This window comes from Mastacembelus armatus, chromosome 14 (genome assembly GCF_900324485.2).
Source record: "Mastacembelus armatus chromosome 14, fMasArm1.2, whole genome shotgun sequence".
In the NCBI taxonomy this organism is placed as follows: Eukaryota; Metazoa; Chordata; class Actinopteri; order Synbranchiformes; family Mastacembelidae; genus Mastacembelus; species Mastacembelus armatus.
In genome coordinates, this window is record NC_046646.1 from 7022636 (window position 1) to 7044106 (window position 21471).

Sequence of the window (21471 nt, forward strand, 5' to 3'; positions counted from 1 at the left end):
ACAATTGAGTTTATAATCCGAACTAATGCATCTGAAACACGCATAGCTCTGTTCTTCAATCCGTGTATTCATTTCCCACGCTAAACCCTGGGACCTACATTACCCATAATGCAACCCGCCAGTCATCTTCATTTCAGACATGAGTTTCGGGGTTTTATTAAAGCTCATATCAGCTAATGTATAGGCTTAAGGTGCTTGAAGTTAAAATTTGTCTAAGTTGATGTAACTGAATCCAGAGTTTTGGAGCCGTAGTGGCCTTGAGACCCCGTGGCAGATGTCTGCTGCATTGGACTTTAAATGTTTAGATTCTTACCATAAACTAGATCCTGTGTCAGAATAAATCAATTTCAAAATTAAAACATTTCCTTAACGCAGCTTGTTGCATATGCATTTTCTTCTAACCAAACTTATACAGTGTGAAAGCAGTGGGTACCTGAAACTACCCAAGGCTGGGAATACTACCAGTGGGCTAGTGACCTCTTGTGGTCCCCTTCATTATTCTTGAAGTCTTGTAAAGCTACTGGGTTTTTCAACCAGCACCCTAACTTATGAGTGCAAACCTGGGATGTTCAGTAAGATAACTAACCTTCAACCACAAGCTTTCCCTCTTGGTACAATGTCATTTAATGAGATGACTCTGGCCAACACTAATACCTTTCTTTATGCTTGTTAGACATATCTCAGTAACATTGAAATCTGGCTTTTTACACCAACCCATGTTTCACAATTGACAAGAACCCTGAGATTACACAGCCAAATTTATCTGGTTTACTGTTAATCTACTTTTTAGAACAAAGAAAAACATGAGAAGCACTGAGCATTACATCAAAGTACATCTGAAGTACTTACAGCCATATGCTTCAGTAACATCAGCTGATTTCATGAAGCCAAAAAAAACAAAACAAAACACTGCTGTACTCTGAAGAATCTTGAGAATTATTGGCAAACTGTAAAAGGTAGGAAAAAGCACTTTACATTAGGTCATCAAAGGCCTGTGTAATTTGGTTCATTCTACTTCAAATATAATATATAAAACCACAACACTCACTGCAATAGAGAAGTACTCTTTAATAGCAACTTCATTTTAGCAGGGAAAAATTTCAAAATCCATCAGCTTAGGTTTATATTCTAGTCATGCAAAAGAAAAACTACCACCACATAATTTACTCTCATCTTTTATTTGGTTGTCATTTAAATCGGGTAAAAACATGAAATTGTTTTTATTGACCACCCCTCAGACGCAGGACCAGGTGGAGGGTGGACTCCTTCTGGATATTGTAGTCAGAGAGGGTACGGCCATCTTCCAGCTGCTTGCCAGCAAAGATCAGCCTCTGCTGGTCAGGGGGAATGCCTTCCTTGTCCTGGATCTTGGCCTTGACATTCTCAATGGTGTCACTGGGCTCAACCTCCAGGGTGATGGTCTTACCGGTGAGGGTTTTCACAAAGATCTGCATGCCACCCCTCAGACGCAGGACCAGGTGGAGGGTGGACTCCTTCTGGATATTGTAGTCAGAGAGGGTGCGGCCATCTTCCAGCTGCTTGCCAGCAAAGATCAGCCTCTGCTGGTCAGGGGGAATGCCTTCCTTGTCCTGGATCTTGGCCTTGACGTTCTCAATGGTGTCGCTGGGCTCAACCTCCAGGGTGATGGTCTTACCGGTGAGGGTTTTCACAAAGATCTGCATGCCACCCCTCAGGCGCAGGACCAGGTGGAGGGTGGACTCCTTCTGGATGTTGTAGTCAGAGAGGGTGCGGCCATCTTCCAGCTGCTTGCCAGCAAAGATCAGCCTCTGCTGGTCAGGGGGAATGCCTTCCTTGTCCTGGATCTTGGCCTTGACATTCTCAATGGTGTCACTGGGCTCAACCTCCAGGGTGATGGTCTTACCGGTGAGGGTCTTCACAAAGATCTGCATGTTTGCACCTGAGGAAAAACAAGGATTCTTTACCAACACTCTTCATTGAAACCTACAGCAAACATTTCTTCATCTTACATGAATGCATCACCATGTACTTCATGAGTTACACTGTCAAATGATTCATATGGTTGATACACACAGTCATCGTTATCTTAGTTTACCACAAGACATAAATCGAGCTGAATATTACTATGCCACATGAACATACTGGTAAGACGCTGATGATTCGACTGTCAGCGCCATTTTAAAATAGGCCATTATTTAGCCAACGTTACCGGCTAATGGACGATACAGCTACAAATACTGTGCCTTTGTTAGTAAACTACACTACCAAATACCTTTCACATTATTGTTTATGTTCAAGATCGACACGTTTTGCAATTTTCGCATGTTATTTCTGCCGTACGTTTAAGATGTTAGTCATTTAACAAAGGTTATTGTTGAGAGCTGGGTAGCCATTACAACCACTGGGAACGACAACACTAACAGTTAGCTAACTGGCAAAAAGCGAACAAATACAACCAGTTTCCATCTGTGGAAGAATCAAAGAACAGCCGCACTTTAACTATTTAACCTGCTACTAGTGACATTTTAAAACCAAACATCATACTTACGGCTACTTTTTTGTTGTCTTACTGAAGAAGAAAATGGACTCGCCTCTGACTACGTCTCTGACCAGGACTGGATCATTTATACTCGAGGCGCGTCATGGCACAATATTCATCCGCAACTCAAAATAGTCCCAATTGCATCGCGTAATGAACACTGACCTTAGTTGGTTTAGGTACATTAACATTTCACCGTGTTATACACGTAAAACTACAAGAACAACAATTTAATTTGCTCATAGAATGAACAGTAACTGAAAGTTACTACCGAAAGGAAAACTTGACTTGACTGACAGCTGCTATTAATTTAGGTGAAATGCAGCGCAACAGATAATTTAACGGTATCAAGGCAGGAAAATAGGAGTGTGTTAATGTAGTTTATTCCAACAGTATTATAAATATTCAATTAAAAACCGATATATTTATTACAATGTTTGAATCGTTATGCGAGGTTTGTCTTGCATTAGCCTCGGGGATGCAGGACATCTCTGATAATGCTTTACAAAGTAATTAAACAACGAAACCATGCATTTTAGTCACGTATGAACGAATACGCTGCACATAGTAAAACCAAAACAGATGCATTTCTGCCACAGACTCATTGTTATAGTGTCTTCCCGACCTTCAACACAAAATGCGTTTTATGTCTTCCATGTACAATTTTATCATACAGTATTGTGTCTGACCTGTCAATTCAAAGCAAACTTTTCTGTTATGCCAATGCTTCTGTATCAGCTATACACCACCCTTTCCCCTCTGCTTTAAATTTTGAAATATTTCCACCTCCTTTGGTTGAGATCCTTCTTTCCTCTGTCACCTGTCAATCCCTTGATCAACAATAGATGGTGCTATAATGTCATGAATAAACCTTCCTACAACCTTCTGTGCTCCATACACTCAGAAACCTCCAGTTTTACAGACCCTCCAATGCAAGTGATTTTCAGGTATTTATGTTGTTGGGTCTTCCATAAACCTGCACAGATACTGAATGTACAGAACATAATGTGGGAAATTCAGATTACATTGATTTTAAAGTTACCGTTTTGTCTGTCCATCATGCTTACCCCATAAATCTGTCTTGTGGTAAAGAACACTATTGTTCAGACAGCAGGGAACTTGGATAAGGGCTTAGTAGTTTACAATTTTGGTGGGGTAGTAAAAGTCACTAAATATCCAGCTTCCATAAGAGAAGCACCTTTTCCAGTCACTACAAACCTAAAACAAGGAAATTACTGTGCATCATTAATTTTGATAGTTCCTGTCTACATTCCCTCAGGGAATATTTAGTACTCAAGTCTCAATGTGCTTCTTCTCTTACTGAACTTTAAAAATGTTCCAACATAATATAGAAGAAAGTGTACAGAACACAACTTAGAAATCAGCTATTGTGCAAACTTACACTGGAAATTCCCCTCAAGCATTAGTTTGTCTGCAATATCCATTTTGTCATCTTATTACTATTCCTCCCATTCAATGTGTTTCTCCATGTTTTATTAATGGTTTGTACCAAGAGACAAGGAGAAGAACAAAAAAAAAAAAAAACCACACAAGATGGGTAAGTTTTAACCCTTTATTAGGTGACTTGCATCAAATGTTTGGTCATAAGGTTAAAATCAGAATTTCTATTGAATTTTATCATACATCACATTAACTTAAGAAATAATGTTGAGAACATGGAATATGAATCACTTTACTGCCCCCCCCTCAAACGAAGGACCAGGTGGAGGGTGGACTCCTTCTGGATATTGTAGTCAGAGAGGGTGCGGCCATCTTCCAGCTGTTTGCCAGCAAAGATCAGCCTCTGCTGGTCAGGGGGAATGCCTTCCTTGTCCTGGATCTTGGCCTTGACATTCTCAATAGTGTCGCTGGGCTCAACCTCCAGGGTGATGGTCTTACCGGTGAGGGTTTTCACAAAGATCTGCATGCCACCCCTCAGACGCAGCACCAGGTGGAGGGTGGACTCCTTCTGGATATTGTAGTCAGAGAGGGTGCGGCCATCTTCCAGCTGCTTGCCAGCAAAGATCAGCCTCTGCTGGTCAGGGGGAATGCCTTCCTTGTCCTGGATCTTGGCCTTGACGTTCTCAATGGTGTCGCTGGGCTCAACCTCCAGAGTGATGGTCTTACCGGTGAGGGTTTTGACAAAGATCTGCATGCCACCCCTCAGACGCAGCACCAGGTGGAGGGTGGACTCCTTCTGGATATTGTAGTCAGAGAGGGTGCGGCCATCTTCCAGCTGCTTGCCAGCAAAGATCAGCCTCTGCTGGTCAGGGGGAATGCCTTCCTTGTCCTGGATCTTGGCCTTGACATTCTCAATAGTGTCGCTGGGCTCAACCTCCAGGGTGATGGTCTTACCGGTGAGGGTTTTGACAAAGATCTGCATGCCACCCCTCAGACGCAGCACCAGGTGGAGGGTGGACTCCTTCTGGATATTGTAGTCAGAGAGGGTGCGGCCATCTTCTAGCTGCTTGCCAGCAAAGATCAGCCTCTGCTGGTCAGGGGGAATGCCTTCCTTGTCCTGGATCTTGGCCTTAACATTCTCAATGGTGTCGCTGGGCTCAACCTCCAGGGTGATGGTCTTACCGGTGAGGGTCTTCACAAAGATCTGCATGCCCCCCCTCAGACGCAGGACCAGGTGGAGGGTGGACTCCTTCTGGATATTGTAGTCAGAGAGGGTGCGGCCATCTTCTAGCTGCTTGCCAGCAAAGATCAGCCTCTGCTGGTCAGGGGGAATGCCTTCCTTGTCCTGGATCTTGGCCTTGACATTCTCAATAGTGTCGCTGGGCTCAACCTCCAGGGTGATGGTCTTACCGGTGAGGGTTTTCACAAAGATCTGCATGCCACCCCTCAGACGCAGCACCAGGTGGAGGGTGGACTCCTTCTGGATATTGTAGTCAGAGAGGGTGCGGCCATCTTCCAGCTGCTTGCCAGCAAAGATCAGCCTCTGCTGGTCAGGGGGAATGCCTTCCTTGTCCTGGATCTTGGCCTTGACGTTCTCAATGGTGTCGCTGGGCTCAACCTCCAGAGTGATGGTCTTACCGGTGAGGGTTTTGACAAAGATCTGCATGCCACCCCTCAGACGCAGCACCAGGTGGAGGGTGGACTCCTTCTGGATATTGTAGTCAGAGAGGGTGCGGCCATCTTCCAGCTGCTTGCCAGCAAAGATCAGCCTCTGCTGGTCAGGGGGAATGCCTTCCTTGTCCTGGATCTTGGCCTTGACATTCTCAATAGTGTCGCTGGGCTCAACCTCCAGGGTGATGGTCTTACCGGTGAGGGTCTTCACAAAGATCTGCATGTTTGCACCTGTGAAAATTCATACATAAAATCAGTGGGGAGAAAAAAAAAAAAAAAAAAAAAAAAACCCAAGCACTTATATCTGCAACACACATCTATTATGTTTTATTGAATATGTCTTCTATAAAGAAGAGGAGTTCACAGTGACAGTATGTAAAAAAGACACTTAAAAGTAGGCTATATTGCGAATAAGGCTCATATTGTCTAAACTAAAAACAAAATTTTTGAGAATATTAATGAGAAGCCCTGAAATGCGACAGTTCCGCAGCGACTGCGGGCAGAGCGCCATTTTGAGCTCCTATTGACCTTCGTTCCTTTTGTTCCGCTAACGTTACCCGCTAATGGACGATACTGGAAATGTCGAGTCATTCCTGTAACTAACGTTTGCTAACCACGACTATGTTACAGCTTCGCCGAAATTGGTAAATTCTTTGATGACGAAACGGTCTGTAAAGAGCTGAATCGCGTAGAAAATCTACTAAATTTTACTTTTAATATGGCAACACACACACCAACAAAGAGCAATGTCAACGTTTCTTTTCAACGTTACACTACAAATAACTCTTCAACATTCAAATGTAAACAAGATATGTAAATAATAAGAAAGACAGTATGAAAAATGTACTTACGACTAAGTAAGTAGCGTTGTAAAACGCACGCGTTTCTTCCAAAAGGTTTCTTGTGTTCGCCTTCCGTAGAACTAGTGCAGCAAAGCCGAACAAAGTCTTATATACACGAGTTGCATACGTCATCTGTCAATGTCCGTCCGCATTTGAAAATAGTCCCCATTGGTCAAAAGCGCACTGTTTTAACATACTTATTTCACTTATACTCTGTTGTTCTGTGCAATAATGATATATACGACTAAACATAAATGTGTAGCCAAAATAGCATGATTGAAAATTATGTTTTTGAGATATTCTCCGCGCGGAATAATATATCATCGCACTACGGCTCTGGCTCCAGAATTTGCCAGAATAACCACAGCAACAGAAACTTCCCCAGGCTTCTGATTGGGCGGCACAGTTGTTTGTTTGAGCAGCGATTGGTTGCCGTGTTACAGTAAGTAGCGTTTGATGACTAACTGTTTTGTCATGACTGTATGATTACCATACAAGAAAATCCTAAAAAGACCGAAATAAACAATGTATTGTATAATTCGGATTAATGTCAGAATGCTCACGTGTTACATACGCAATGACTTTTCAATTTTTGTTCTGTGTATACAAAAACATCATAAACGTTACATTACGGACCTGCGTGACTATGCTGGCACACAAGCAGAGCAAGTGCTGACAGGAATCCCGTCGGTTTCAATTTCACGTGTTAACAGATGGAAACGTGCTCGGTAAACTTGTTACCAGCTGTTGTCCCGAAAGCAGAAGCAGATAACACTGCCTTCTTTAGCCACCTCATTTCATGTAATCGCCATCCAAACGGTTTCTTATTACACAGGTCATCTAAATCAAGAATAGGCATCTATTCAGGGTTTATTGCACACCACTGCAAAATATGTAATGTAATAAGGACAAATTGCTGATTCTGATGGCAGGCATGCTGTTAGCTGTGACCAAAAACTGTATGGTCATGATCGAGTGATGTGTAAGAGCTAAATTAGTAAGACCATATTTAGTCTCAACCAGTATAAATAGATTTAAACACTTAATCCGTGTGTCACTGAGGTTGTTTGAATCTAGATGTCCACATGTTACAACACATGTTAAAATAATAATAGTAAAAAATAGCAAGTGGCACAGAATTTTATTTCATCATCATAATTTATCATAATGCACATAATGTCTAGAGAGCAGCCTAACAAAGTCCTGTGTGAGAGCAGTTCTGAAAACTTTCAAGAATCAGTTCCCTGACAGAAGATCATGTGATTAGAACCTATAACCTATAAGCACATTATCTTATCTGACCATTCATTTTCATAGGTAAAGTTAGTTTCTGTTTTTATACTTCCCTTTTTAATCCCCTGAATAATTTATGCTAATATAGAAGAAGGAGCTATTGTATTTTTAATCTTGAAGTTACGGGAAAATGCTTGAACTTGTGATCATGGGTGTGAATCTAACAACGCCTGGCATGATGTCAGTGTTTCAGGTGATATTAAATGCTTTCACAAGTTGCTGATTAAAGGTTGACTGGTATGACTGTAGATCTTTTCTTTAACATCCCACAGACAATGTGATGTGTCTCTGGAGAGAAGAGGTCCAACAATGCAAACTTACTGAAAATGTGACATGTGGATGAGAGGTCTCAAAGGTGGTTGTGGGAACCAACACAGGGGCCTAGTAGGATATTGAGTTTTCGGTAAAATTTCACAACCAGTAGTTATTTGGCATTGTTTGTGACATTGTGAACTAAATTAGATCATTAGATGAGGGGGTGGGGGGAGGTCAGTTGCCTGCTGAGTTTATATTTCTGGCTCATAGATATGATACAGTTCAACGAGTCCTGTTTTCCTATTTTATGAATCTGGGTCACAACATTGCCTGATCCCACCCCTCCAGCAGCCTGTCATATGACACCCAACCCGTGATGCATGAGGCTCAGAGCTGGGTGTCTGGCTGAACTACTTCAGTCTCTGAGGAATGTGTTTGTGCAATTCTGCTGTACTTTGCCCTGCCCATTGCTTTGAATTATTATGTCTCTGAAAATGTTCCAGGAAAAACAACCTTAGAAAACAGGTCTAGCTGAGCACTGTGGAAGCAGACATTATATTCACACGAAACTAAAATGATTCATGGCCCAGGACAGCGTGGGGGTGTTCTTAGAGTTGCCTACCTATGAATTGAATCGATATGTACAATGACCACATTAATAGCTGTGAATTAGACAAATTCTTGAAGTAGATGAGTGGCTTTTTGTGCAAATGAAGTGATGGACTTTGATCAGGGCCATTGCCTTTTCTTGGCAGGGAGATTTGAACTGTCGAGTTGGCACTGGGTGGGACAGCCAGTGCCACGTCAGCCAGTGTTATAACAAACACGTCACACTACTTTCACCAGAGATTGATGAAGGGAGTGGGATAAATTTCCAGTTCTTTTCACTTGGTGATATACTAGTAAGGCTTATCATCCCAGAATGCACCAACATGAATGTCTTTAACATTGTACTTTCTGATTTTCTTCATACTGATTTTCTTTCTTCAGGATGGATCTCGTCAAACATACAGGTGGCTGCCACTGTGGGGCTGTTAGATTTGAAGTCTTTAGTACCCCAGACCTCCATGTTTTTCATTGCAAGTATGGATAATTCATTCAATGATAATATTTCATTATTATATGAATACAAAGAATGTCAACAAAGTTCATCACCAAATTATTACCATGGTAAGGAGATACCAAACACTTGTACACAAATCAGTATAAACCGATTTTTTTTTTCTCCAGCTGTAGCCTTTGCACAAAGAAACAAAACCATCATTTCATTGTTCCAAAAAATAACTTCAGACTCTTACAGGTAGGAAACAGCTTCACAATTTAAGTTAAAAATCATAAGATGATTTTAAGTAAGGATGTTTTTTTTCTTCCCAGGGGATAGATAATCTGACCTCATACACATTTAACACTCATGTTGCTAAACACACCTTCTGTAAAACCTGTGGAGTACAGAGTTTCTACACACCACGTTCCAACCCTGATGGATATGGTAAGACCATCAAGCAGCTGACACAAGGCAGTCACACTATTCTCATGTTGTCAACTGATTTCATCATCCTGCTGTTTACTCCAAACTGTTTACTATAAAATAACCTGCAATGTCTGCCCATTAATGCCATACTTCTATAGTACTTCTAAGAAGCAGAAATGTTCACGAACATGATCCAAAAGTGGTATCAGGAAAACAATGATGCATGGAATATTTTGCATTACTGAACTGGTAAAGCCAGGTTGTCATTGAAATATGCTGGAAACAATGGGCTGTGTTGGCAATATTCAAATCAATGAATGGTCTGTTGTTGCTACTGTTTTCCCCTCAGGTGTTGCTCCACACTGTTTGGATCCAGGTACTGTGCGTAGTGTCACAGTTGAGAAGTTTTGTGGGGAGAAGTGGGAAGAAAGCATGCAAGCTCACAAGAGCATCAGAGACATGTCAAAATCTGTGGGAAAGTCACAGCTGAAGGAATAACACCATTGTAAGAATCATCATCATCATTTAATTAGCAGCAACAACAATACAGTACAGTATTTTAAAGCAGATCCCAGGACCCAAGTGGTGTTTTTATACAGTGTAATGACTGAAAATAATAAAGACCTTTCTCTAGCAAAAAGTCAAAGGTTTATTACTGTTTTTTCAAACTCTCTGTCAGCTATATTTATGGAAAGTTCTCAGGAAAATATTCCAGATACTTTAAGACAGTAAAAGATTCAAGTAGTTAGGCAGTGGGATGCCTAACTGTAACAATCAGTGCATCAGGATAGGACAAACCTTTAATAGATCTTCAGGTTCTTTGGTCCTTGTGGGATCATTTGGAATGTGTTTATGAACATGTAGCGTGAGAAGGTGATGTACAGGTAACGAAACCACAGGAGTTGAGTGCGATGGCAAAGCATAGCAGCCTGAAAGAAAAGACAGATTATATATGCTATACCTGGGTGACATATCAAGTGGTCAAAATCTAATGCTTCATGTAAATGTGTTTATTATAAGTTCAAATTAGATCTAGAGTGTATAATACAGCACAGTAAGTCTGAATGATTTCTGAAGCCACTATATACTGCATCTGGCCAACAAGCTGTCTATGTCGAGGCTTACTTTGGCTTGCCTGTAGCCTTGTGAGCCTATGATGCAGCAGAGACATGAGGGCAGCAGCCAGCTGAGGGGAAGCTCCAGAAAGGAGATGTACTTCCTGAGGAGGCCAACAGTCACCAGGGAGAGCAAACAGCAGTCTGGGCGAACAGACACAAACCCAGTTCGCTGTTAATCTTGTTAAACAGTCACTACAGCCCTAGGCAACTAATTAGGCCATTCTACAGACAGCATGCACAAGCTGTTCATCCTGTACAGCAGTTTCTTAAGCGCTTATGCAGTATCAGGAAATCCTAGAAAAACTGGCACATTCATTACAAAATATCACATTATATTTACTGAACACATACCTTCTCAATATGGCACAAAACCCTTAAAGCTGTTGGTGATGAACAGAGATCTTTGCTGTATACAGATAAGACCAGTCATGTGTAAATGTCTGGTAAATAACCACCAAGCGTGATTAATGAAGACTTCACTGTTTTAAAGAGTGCTCATTGCAGAATACAGAGGACAGGGCTGGCTCATTTTGTCCTTAATAAAATGTGCTATGGCTTCATCACAGATGACAATGCTATTCCACTGTATGGTGCAACAGATTACATCTCATATATGATTAACTACATGGGTCTGTGAAGTTTGCTTCTTATCATCCTGCTTTCAGAGTTTAATGTGGGTGTGTTGTGTGGGGGCCTGAATATTTACTAAACCAATAAAGCAACTGGCCTGTTGCTTCCCCCTCACTGTCCTACTTTTACATTCTGTTTAAGAAATTCTTATGATGGTTGGCATCATCATAAGACCATTCAGACTGAAAGTAAAAATTCTGTACAACCGGGTTGAAATTAAAAGACAAATTGGCATAAGTGTTGATGATGTCTAAGACAGTAAGGACATAAAGAGAGACAGAGATTTTAAGAGAACACCTCAAAAACTATCAGCATCTGAAATTCAATCACGTAGTTTGAGGGCATGCGTTTAAAAAAGAAACTATTAGGAAGTGTTGCTCATTTCCAACTGGCCTTGTGCTGCCACCAGTGGACCAAAAAGTATACAAGACACAAAACCTATGCAACCCTGCTGAACAGAAGAGGGTGCTGTACTTTAACAAAACCACCCAGACTGAGGCAGTGTTTACAGTACTTTCCAAGGTTCTCAATGTGAAATATGCAGACTGGGGGGTTGGTGCTTCTCTTGAGAGGAAGTCATTTCTGTCTGATCTGATTGTGGAGCTGTCTGTATCTTTAAAGAGCTACCTAAAACTTACAAATGAATACAACTTTGGGCATATGTACTCGTCAACGCACTTTAAATATCTAGTGAAAAGTCAGACAAGTGTTTTAAGAGTAACCTGTGAATCTGACCGGTAATGCTTTCATTACACATTTTTTTTGAAAAGAAAAACGTATTGAAAGTTTTCTTTGTCAAACCTACCATTGGGTACTTGTCCAGTGAAAGCGAGATGGCTGTACATGGAGAGAAAAAAAACAGTGTTACCTGCTGAAAGTCTCAGGGATGCAAACATTGTTGTGAAAGAGATGATACATCTTGCTGACATGGTTTGTGTTGGCAAGTGGTGCAAAAAGCTAATGTCATGTTTCTACTTGCCAATACTTACCAAAGATTAGAGTTCCTGTGACAATGATTACAACATAAATGGGTAACAAGTCAATGACTGTAAGCCCACAGAAAAGGTCATGCTGTGTTGCAGTCAAGCTGCTGCTATATGTCTCGGGTTATGTGTGTTTTTGTTTTGTTTATGTTGTATTGAATGTTCTTCTAGCGTGGGAAGTCACTACAGTAACTTCTCTGTAAACATTGGTGGGAACACATTTGTTCCATATTAACATGTATTTCGATATGCAGTAGCTTTTAAAATGTTGACAAACCAAACATCAAAGCCTTCAGAACACAGTGAAACTAGTACAAAGGCCCTATGGGTTCCAGGCTAATGACAATCATGAGATGCTATTTGGAGTTCACATCTTAACAGATGAAGCCCACAGATTGACAGAGAGCCTAATAGGCTCAGTGAGGAAAACCAGTGCAATATGGGGACAGCAAAGTATACTTCACAGTGCAAAACACATTTTTTTAAACCAACAGTCTGATGCAACTTGCTTGGTTGGCCTCTCCAAACCAGAGCTGCCCTCCCACCTCACCACTTCAGGGACAGGATTTACTGCTGCTCTCTGGGAGCAGAGCCGAGTGCCTCTGAGGACTCTGTTTGGATGACCTCTCAGCTATGTAACAGACCAATTCTGAAAAACATGGTGTGTGAGTGTGAGTGTGAGTGTGAGTGTGTGAGTGTGTGAGTGTGTGAGTGTGTGTGTGTGTGTGTGTTTGTAGGGATTCATTTGGAGAGATGGATGTTGATGTGAGTCTAAATGTTCTGCATTTTCCTGGAGAGTGTTTTATGACTGTGCAGCAGGCTGCTTTCTCTGTGCACGTGTCAGCAACATAACATCAACAGGACAGCATCTTTGTGTTGACAGATTTAAATTATATATAGGCTTTTTTCTGACAGCAAAGCCTTAACGTTCAGGCTGTACCTGACAGCTTTATGTATGGCTGTGTGATTGGCATGGCCGCTCACTCCTCTTCCATCGAAGGTCAGCACCTGAAACAACAAAAATATCTCACTGTTTGGGTGAAAAGTCAGGGTCTGTGTATCTAAAAGTGAATTTTAATAAACTATGGAAAAAAAATTGAGGGAGAAATTTTTTTGGGTTTCTGTGTCTGACTGTCAAGCTGCTTGGCAGCTGACAACTGATATTTAAAAAGCCCTTTTCGGTGCATGCTTGCACACCAGCGGAAGCAAACAAGGAAAAAAATCTGGTCGAAGAGAAAGAAAAAGTGCTTAACTAAAGATTTGGCATTTGATATGCTCAGGTGTATTTTACCATGACCATGTCTTTGCAATCAAGCATAGGTTAAGATCCCATCCAACACATGTTTTGAGTAATTTGTAAACTTGCATTTGTAAAAGAATGAGAATAATATTGTGTTAGATCAAATAAACAATATTTTTTTCTAGTTCTTGCCTATAATCATTAGAGAAAATGTTTAAATGTGACCAACAATTCTTTATTTCTTGCTCCTGGGTTTGACAGGAAGGGAGGAGACAATGCATGTGTTTGGAGAGAAAAGAGATCAGCAACTAAAGGATAGAAGAACCCAACACTACTTTTTGATCATGTACCCTAAAGAAGTGTTTTCCCCCATTGCTGCTGCACTTTCTGTTTGTCCGAAATTCGATCTATTTTTGCTCTTGTTAAGACAGACCAGATGATAACTGTTTGATTCTAAATTTGCCACATTCCCATTAGCTAATAGCGCGGAACTGCTCTGGGGCCGATAACAATCTGTGGGTAAACACAGAAACTGAATCCACATTTTCTACTGTGGCAGAAGCCATTTCCCCCACATTTTTAGGGAGGCATAAAACACAGTCTGGGTTGGACAAAAAGAGATGGTGGCTGTCAGAATTACTACACAGACCACAGTGGAACTGAGATAATGAGGTAGGAAGCTGTGGTGCTAAAACATATGGCCAAAACAATAAAATCCATGAATTTCTTACACAGAATGGGAAATTGTGTATTAATATCAAACAGGAAATAACAGAGAAACCATTGTTTTGAAAGGCAATAATTTAACTCAGAGCTGAGCATACCATGTTGAAGGAGTGGGTTCTTATATGCTTCTCAATTAAAGAAGAGACCAAAGAGACACTCCATTCAGCTTTGGGATCATCTGGAAGTTTCCTGTAGAGCAAAGAAAGGGACAATGGTTATCTCTCCAGATAATATTAAAGTGTGTTTTATTGAGTCAATCTGGTCTGTGATGAGCACTCTACCCAACACAAGCCTGATAAACGTGATGCTGAACAATATTATTATCTGTCCCAGGCACAAGATTTTTGCAAAGAATAAAAAAACACAGTTCTTTAGGGTAGATGACTGAAGAGTACAGCTGGGTTCTTCTATTTTTTGGTTGGTAATCTCTTTTTGTTATAAAATGATTTAACCCAGCCTTTGAAACTAAGGCTGTTTATTGTGGAATGCAAACATGCGGGAACACTGGGAAGTATGGGGAGGGATTATGGCCCAGAGCATCCTGTTCATCTGAAACTACAGCCTGGAGACAACACAGCATACATCACACACAATTGTCAACTAAACACACACAAACTTCCTTTTTGGCAATAGTGCTGATTTTTTCCCCCCCTTCTTGGTTTAGAATGTTAAAGTATTGCTTTCCCTGATTTTGTAACATTCGTCTTCTCAAGAGAAATCAATCACTAAAAATAAGAAGAGATATGTGCTTAAAACCTACACAAACACAAGTCGGGCCAACACGGTTCATTTAAAAAAACAACACACAGGGTTGCAATTCAAGTAGAGTGAGTAGGTTGTTCACCAGACAATTTTTTCCTGCTTTATGCTGATGAAAAACCAACCAAAAAAAGAAATGAGAACACAACAGCTTAAAATACTAAAGTGTGGGGAGCTGGATTGATGAGATGGAGTAGGGCTGGGGGGTTGTCAAGAGTTGTACCCCTCCCCTTTGTTTCTAACAATGAACCACGACAGTTGAGCTAGAAGAGGGAAGTGATGAATTAGGCCACAAATCTATTGGTGGCCAGTGATCTGAGGGTAAGGTTTTGGTGTAAGGGGTGGGAGGGTCGGCTATGTCACAGGCAGGAGGGGGGAGCTGGGTGTTGGGAGTTCAGAGATAGTTTAAAAGTGTCCGTCATCGTGTGAATGCACTGATGGGACACTGATACCAGTGACCTACATATCATAAGGGCTGTGTGTGAGTCTGCTTTTTTCTGGAATGGGATGGTGCTGTGAAACCACTTATCTTATTTAATGGTACCTGTGTTAATAAAGTTTCAGACTGAAAGCTTTAGAAAAACAAACAGAGGATTTTGGGAGAATCTGGCTGAAGTGCTTCAATATTAATTAGAATAATATCAAACTGAGTTAACAGCTTGGCAAAACTGTAGCCCTATCCATGTTTTTAAAATTACATTTTTTCCTACTGCTGGATTCATTCATTTATTATGTTAGACTTTATGCCTTAGAGCCTGACAACCGTAGCTAAGCACAAACCTGCCAGGAGGGGAGGGGGGAGAAAAATGAACAAAAGACATAAGACACCTGACCTTTCTCAAGCAGGATGCGGGCTGAGTGTGAGCTTCGCTATGGTAACAGTACAAAATGTCCTAAAGTAACCTCACCAGCTCCCTTTTGTAGCTTTGCATGTGGATGTCTAATTGCTTGCAGGCATCTGTATGCAGTTGTTGAACTTTGGCCCAGTTAGGGGAATTCTCTGTGTGTGTGTGTGTGTGTGTGTGTGTGTGTGTGTGTGTGTCTGTGTGTGTGTCAGAGAGGGCTTGTTTAGTCTGGTCACATGGACCACAAGCCTGTGGAACTGCCAGACTTCTGTCCACACTGTCAGATTATATGTCCTGCTGGGAACGGCTGAGATACCACTACATGCCAACAGTGTACCCACAATATCACAGTGTAATAAGGCAGTTACAACTATAGCAACAAAACCAATAGACACCCGTTTCACAAAAATTTACAGAATTTTGTGGTTTCAGGTTTGCCAATATCATCTACGGTGAGGTAATAAAGTGTAACAATTTGAACTTATAAGTAACTATGGAAATAATTCTGATAACAATGGAAATAATGCCGTTAGTGGTTTGAAATATAGCTATGCAGAAGAAGTTTCTTGCTGGCTGCGGGATCCAGTAAATGGGAAAAGCAACTGTTTTACTATGCACAGACCAGTGTCTGGCTGTGACAAATGCATCTAGGATAAAAGCACAGCCAGAGGTCAGTGGCAGGGCTGGAACATCTAACTTTACTGCACCCTGCCATGTGCTTATAAATCAGCAAGGGCTATTTTTACCACTGATCGATGTATACTTAAACATTGTGTGTAGATGGAGTATTACTGCAGCAAATATGGTTTTCTTTTCCCGATACCTGTGCTGAGGTCTGTGCTATCTATCTATACAGGGTATTACATGAATCCAATCCAAAACAAAAGCTTTACATTTGTGATTTACTTTGGAGTTGAAATTACTTAAATAAAGTAAATCTCACATTGGCTATTGAGGACAGAGTCAAATTATTAAAGCTTCAAAGAAATGCGGTGAGATAAAGAGGCATCAGTTCAGTCTGATAGATAATGTGATGAAGAAGCGCCGTGGTTGGATTTGGGCAGTGAGCAGCTATAATTGAGTCCAGGGAGCAGACAGAGGTCAAGCCAGTGCAAGTGGAGAGGCAGTAGAGCGTGCTCAGATCGAGCTTGATCACAAAGGCCCCAACATGCACTGGGCCCCAAATACTGTCAACACAGCTTTCCTATTCAGTGAGAATTAAAGTCCTATTTTAACTCAGAATCCATTGCTGTCATTCTGGAGACCTAGGTTATAGTTGTGAGTGAGCCAAGTTTCACCCAGATCTGGCATCATGAACACAAACCAAACATTGCGCTAGACTTCTGTCGAGAAGTCGGGACCTCAGCCTGATAACAAAAGGACAGTGCATCTCATTAGCCTGATGAATGAGTACAACAAATCCTCAATATATTCATGTGCCTCTACTTTATTAAAACAGATGTTAATTAATGATTATTACAAGATGATCTGAATTGCAATGGTTCTCAGATAAATCCACAGTTGGGGTTGCATTAATTTGAACCATGACAAGATTTTTCTTATCAATTCCAACTGACTCATTATGGAAAAAACTGTACTGAAAAAGAAACAAGTGTTCTGAACTTCAACTTAGGCAACAGTGACAAGTCTCAAAACTGATTTTCAAGGTAGAGCACATGTCCCAGCAGGTGTTTATAGTACAAAAACATAATACCCCACTTGGCAGCCAAACGTCCAAGCCCTACGGATTGGCTTGAGGTTTTATCCTTCGATAACACAAAACTCAGGTCTTGAGTCAAGGTGCTACTTCACTGAAAGCCTCTTAAATATTTGACATCAGTATGGCCACAGCTGTATGTCAGCTTATTATGCTTACTCACCTCCTGTCATTATTGTACAACCCACTGACCATCAAAACATGATTGCGTTGGTAGAAAACCTAAATAAACAGTGATTTAGCTGCTGCAGTTTTATACAACAGTCATTTCCCAAAGTATTGAAGCTTACAGGACCATTGTTTCACAGCTGAAAACACAGCATAAACATTATGTGGCTGAATGATGGCTATAAAGATCCAAAATCCAATTTTTTTTGCTACATTTTCTACAGTTTCCTCATTTACAACAGCTCAGTAGGTTCACACCTCCCCAGGAGTTGTCAGGGAGAAAATATAGGAAATAATGAGGTATGAAATTGAACATTGCAATTATTTTCCATATAAAACACTTTGAAACACAAGAGTTTTACCTATTGTTGTGTAAAATTACCTTTCTACACAAGAGCAATGCAAAATTACAGTGCTCCAATAGTCGTGTTAAGATTGATAGTTTGGAGAAGAAATGTGGAAATGCTGTTTTCAAATTGTTCTTTTGTTTCTATTCAAATAGCTCAAACAGCAGATGGCTATAATTCAGTACTTCTTTGGTATAGTTTCTGCATTATAAATATGAAAAGTGGAATGCATTGCAGCCTTTTCTTTGTTTGTGCACAAGAAAAAGATCACTTTAAAAAAAAAAAACAAGCAAAAAAAAAAACAGAAGAGGTCAAGTCAAGGATGTCCATTTGCACATACTTGGGCAGAAAAGGTTAAGCGCAAAGCCAAAGCATGGCCGTGGACAAACACACAGAGAGAAAAACAGTTTGGAATGACCTACATTAGCAGTGCTCAGAGTGCTGCCAAAATGTATCCCACAGTCCTTGGCAGTTGGTTAGAGCAGACATGGACAAGAGGAGGAGGGTGGAACAGAGGGGGAGAGAGAGGGAGCTTGGCTGTGACTGAGTGGCTGTGGCTCTCAGAGTGCTGATTAGGTGTGTGTTTTGGGCAAACAACAGAATACACAGAAAAGGAAAATGGGCTACACTCCAGTTCAACAGAAGTCCAGACAGCACTAAGATCAAAGTTCAGCTATATTCTGTGTGCACAAGATGATAAAACTGTGAAGCCTGTGCTTGTGTGTTTTAAAACACACACACGAACAATGTTCTCTAGGGCTGAAAACCTCGGCAGACTGCCAGCTTATTACTGTGAGTTCCAGGTTAGTGTCAGAGTTCATGCAGCTCTCCCGGTGAACCAACATGTAGAAACGTAGGCAGCCCTGAGATTCTTAGAAACCTCAAGCATTTTCAAAGGAAGCTCTAGGGTTGATCCACAGGACCCATTTTAACATCACCTTTTACCACTATTTTCTCTGTAACTTGACCTTGCCAGGAGTCAGAGCCAGGGGAATGAAAGTCTTACAGCTGCATCAACAACAAAACAAATATAGAAGAAAACAGAAGAAGAACGATTTCCACAAGAATTTGGAGAACAATAGTGTCTGAACTTCTACTTGCCAATGTGAATGTGAAATGACAATGATTATAAGTGAAGCCTGTTTTAACAGTAGCATCTGTTACTTTGAATAATTTTCTTTGAACTGTTCTGCTCCTGCAACAAAGCCAGGGGTAAAACATTGTTACAGAACCACAGATGCAGAGTAGCACTCCCTTAGTTTCAAAGTTCAGTGAAGCTGATGGATTCAAAAGCTTTCCAATACAATAAACATCAATAAAAGATTTATTGTCACGTTTGTACATAATGCAAAAATACTATCCAAGTCTGAGCCTTGTGTTCACCAGACCTCAACGAGGTAATTCATGAATGAGGGACTGTGTTTGTGTAGCATCAAAATAAAACTTCAATGTAGTATGAAGACAAGTCATTTCATTGATAAACAAGTACCTCTCAAAAATAAAGTTACAAGCTTTAGTCATTCAAATGTATGTAATTTTCCCTCAGGAATCATTGACTTTGACTAATCAAATGTATCTGCTCCAACAGGTTGGTAAGATTGTTCAGACCATACAAACAGCTCAGGTGGGCAAATATTATGAGCAAAATCAAATATCACCCTTCAACTAATTTGTAAAATAGGTCAGCACAACTTTCTTAACTATGTTTATTGAGATGCACATTTAAAGAGGCATGCAGAGATGTGCTGTAAATAGATTTATGCCAGTTAGGAATTTTGAAGACTGAATCCTGAACCAAAAGCAACTTTACTGTTTGCTAAATTATATATATTTTTTGCTAACATTAGCTGAAATAGCCTCAGCTTTAAATCATATCAAGTCTGCAATCAATATGTAAAGTACAAATGTGTTTAATACCCAAATGAGAATACTGAGGTGTAATGTTGTAGTCTGGATGTTGTGCATTTTGCGAAGATTGTATCTTACTTATGGTCTACTATGGTGATTCTGGAGGCTGGGATTCCCAACACGGCACAGCTGTTGATAAGTTCCTGTTTACGCTGGGTTCCTTGGTCGTAATAGTTTCCTGTTAAAAGTTTGAAGGACAAATTAGGCTAATACTGTAGGTTTTCCATAATTAAGGTAAAATCTAGATTCTGTCAGTAGATTATGTCTAAAACATAACCAATCTTTAACAACTCTTGGCCTCATGACATCTTCCCAAATTACAGTGGAAAAAAACTAAAACACTGTAAATCTTGCTTCCCAAGAGGTGAGAGAGTGATTAGTGCAAGCTACTCGTCAGCACACAATCTCTTCTACAACCTACAACCTCTACCCAACCAGAGTAAACAGAGTAGGTTAATGGTTTTTATTTATTTTTATTTAACGAGGAAATAAACTCATTGAGATTAAACATTTCTATTGCAAGTGTGTTGTGTAGTACAGTCTGACACAGCCGCTCAATTCATTGCTATGAGCCTTTAAACTCGATACTATACAGGAGTTTGAAGCAGATGTTTATACAATGTTTCTCTCAGCGATTGACAAAGCCACGTCGCTGTGTGTGTGTGTGTGTGTGTGTGTGTGAGCTGCAATCTCCAGGTAAAAAGAACCTCAACCCCATAACACCTTTCCATCCAGTCCAGTCTCTTCCCTTTTAAAGACATTTATATTTTGAGATTTTCTGTGATGAGTAATCACGAATAAACTCTGTGACCACATCTACAGCTGTTAGCAAGCCAGGGGATTCATATTCTTCGTTTAGCGTTAAACGGACCTGTCCTCACAGCTAAAGTGATGTGCTGTTACCGTACCTTCAGACAAACACAGCAAATGAACGCTGGCGTTTGACTCAACGAGTCGTATGATCGCTGGGGCGAAGAACATACATTCATCGTCCGGATGCGCAGTTACAATCAAAGCTGTGATGTCACAGCCGATACCTGATACCGCGGTCATTATATGTTTCAACGACTGCACCAAAGTCCGCCGATGTCGGTAGTAAATGCATTTTATCCCAACAACATAGGACACGGCCAAGCAGATAATCAGGTAAAGACTCATTGTTTTGACCGTTGCCTTAAACAATCCGTGCAAAGACAAAAGAAACGCGTGAACATGGTTCCACCGGCAAAACGGGTACAGCCCGCAGTCCGATATAGTCAACCTTACTCAGTAATGTTATGAAAAGGGCACACATTTTTAACTATGTTTAAAAAACTAATAGGAGCACATTTTTTGCCCCAAAATAGTCAATGTCGTTTCTTAGTTCAACTGAATTAAAATCACCGTATTAGCAAAAGGAAGAAATGACTGCGATAGAAAATAAATTTCTGGCGCATATGAATAAGGATGACATGGATACTGTAGAAAAAATATACGAAATTTGCAGTTTTAAATTGCAGTATTTTTCGAAATTTCTAAACACCAGAAACATTACAGTGTTTGAGGGGAACGTTTAACTGTCACACTGCGTTATCCTGAC

At 40.7% G+C, this 21471-nt stretch overlaps 3 protein-coding genes across 4 annotated transcripts; 1 reads left to right on the forward strand and 2 right to left on the reverse strand.

Moving 5' to 3' along the window:
• Window positions 1-1159: 1159 nt before the first annotated feature.
• On the reverse strand, window positions 1160-6578 carry ubb (ubiquitin B). The gene is made up of 3 exons (XM_026328510.1): window positions 6442-6578; window positions 4214-5821; window positions 1160-1918 (listed from the first exon to the last, which is right to left on the reverse strand). Exons 2-3 carry the CDS (start codon window positions 5811-5813, stop codon window positions 1221-1223), a joined length of 2298 nt encoding a protein of 765 aa, XP_026184295.1. The 5' UTR covers window positions 5814-5821; window positions 6442-6578; the 3' UTR covers window positions 1160-1220.
• On the forward strand, window positions 6558-9985 carry cenpv (centromere protein V). 2 transcript variants are annotated; one of them, XM_026328322.2, is made up of 6 exons: window positions 6786-6874; window positions 8736-8882; window positions 8971-9063; window positions 9211-9280; window positions 9355-9469; window positions 9801-9985. In XM_026328322.2, the coding sequence occupies exons 3-6, from the start codon at window positions 8972-8974 to the stop codon at window positions 9947-9949; spliced, it is 426 nt and encodes a 141-aa protein (XP_026184107.1). In that variant the 5' UTR covers window positions 6786-6874; window positions 8736-8882; window position 8971; the 3' UTR covers window positions 9950-9985. The 2 variants fall into 2 exon arrangements, with proteins under 2 accessions (XP_026184106.1, XP_026184107.1); XM_026328321.2 differs by lacking the exon at window positions 8736-8882 and having other exon boundaries at window positions 6558-6874.
• On the reverse strand, window positions 9956-21152 carry pigl (phosphatidylinositol glycan anchor biosynthesis, class L). Its single transcript, XM_026328320.2, has 7 exons — window positions 20801-21152; window positions 19971-20070; window positions 14247-14337; window positions 13123-13190; window positions 12005-12036; window positions 10577-10710; window positions 9956-10380 (listed from the first exon to the last, which is right to left on the reverse strand). The coding sequence occupies exons 1-7, from the start codon at window positions 21048-21050 to the stop codon at window positions 10252-10254; spliced, it is 804 nt and encodes a 267-aa protein (XP_026184105.1). The 5' UTR covers window positions 21051-21152; the 3' UTR covers window positions 9956-10251.
• Between the last annotated feature and the right edge of the window lie 319 nt (window positions 21153-21471).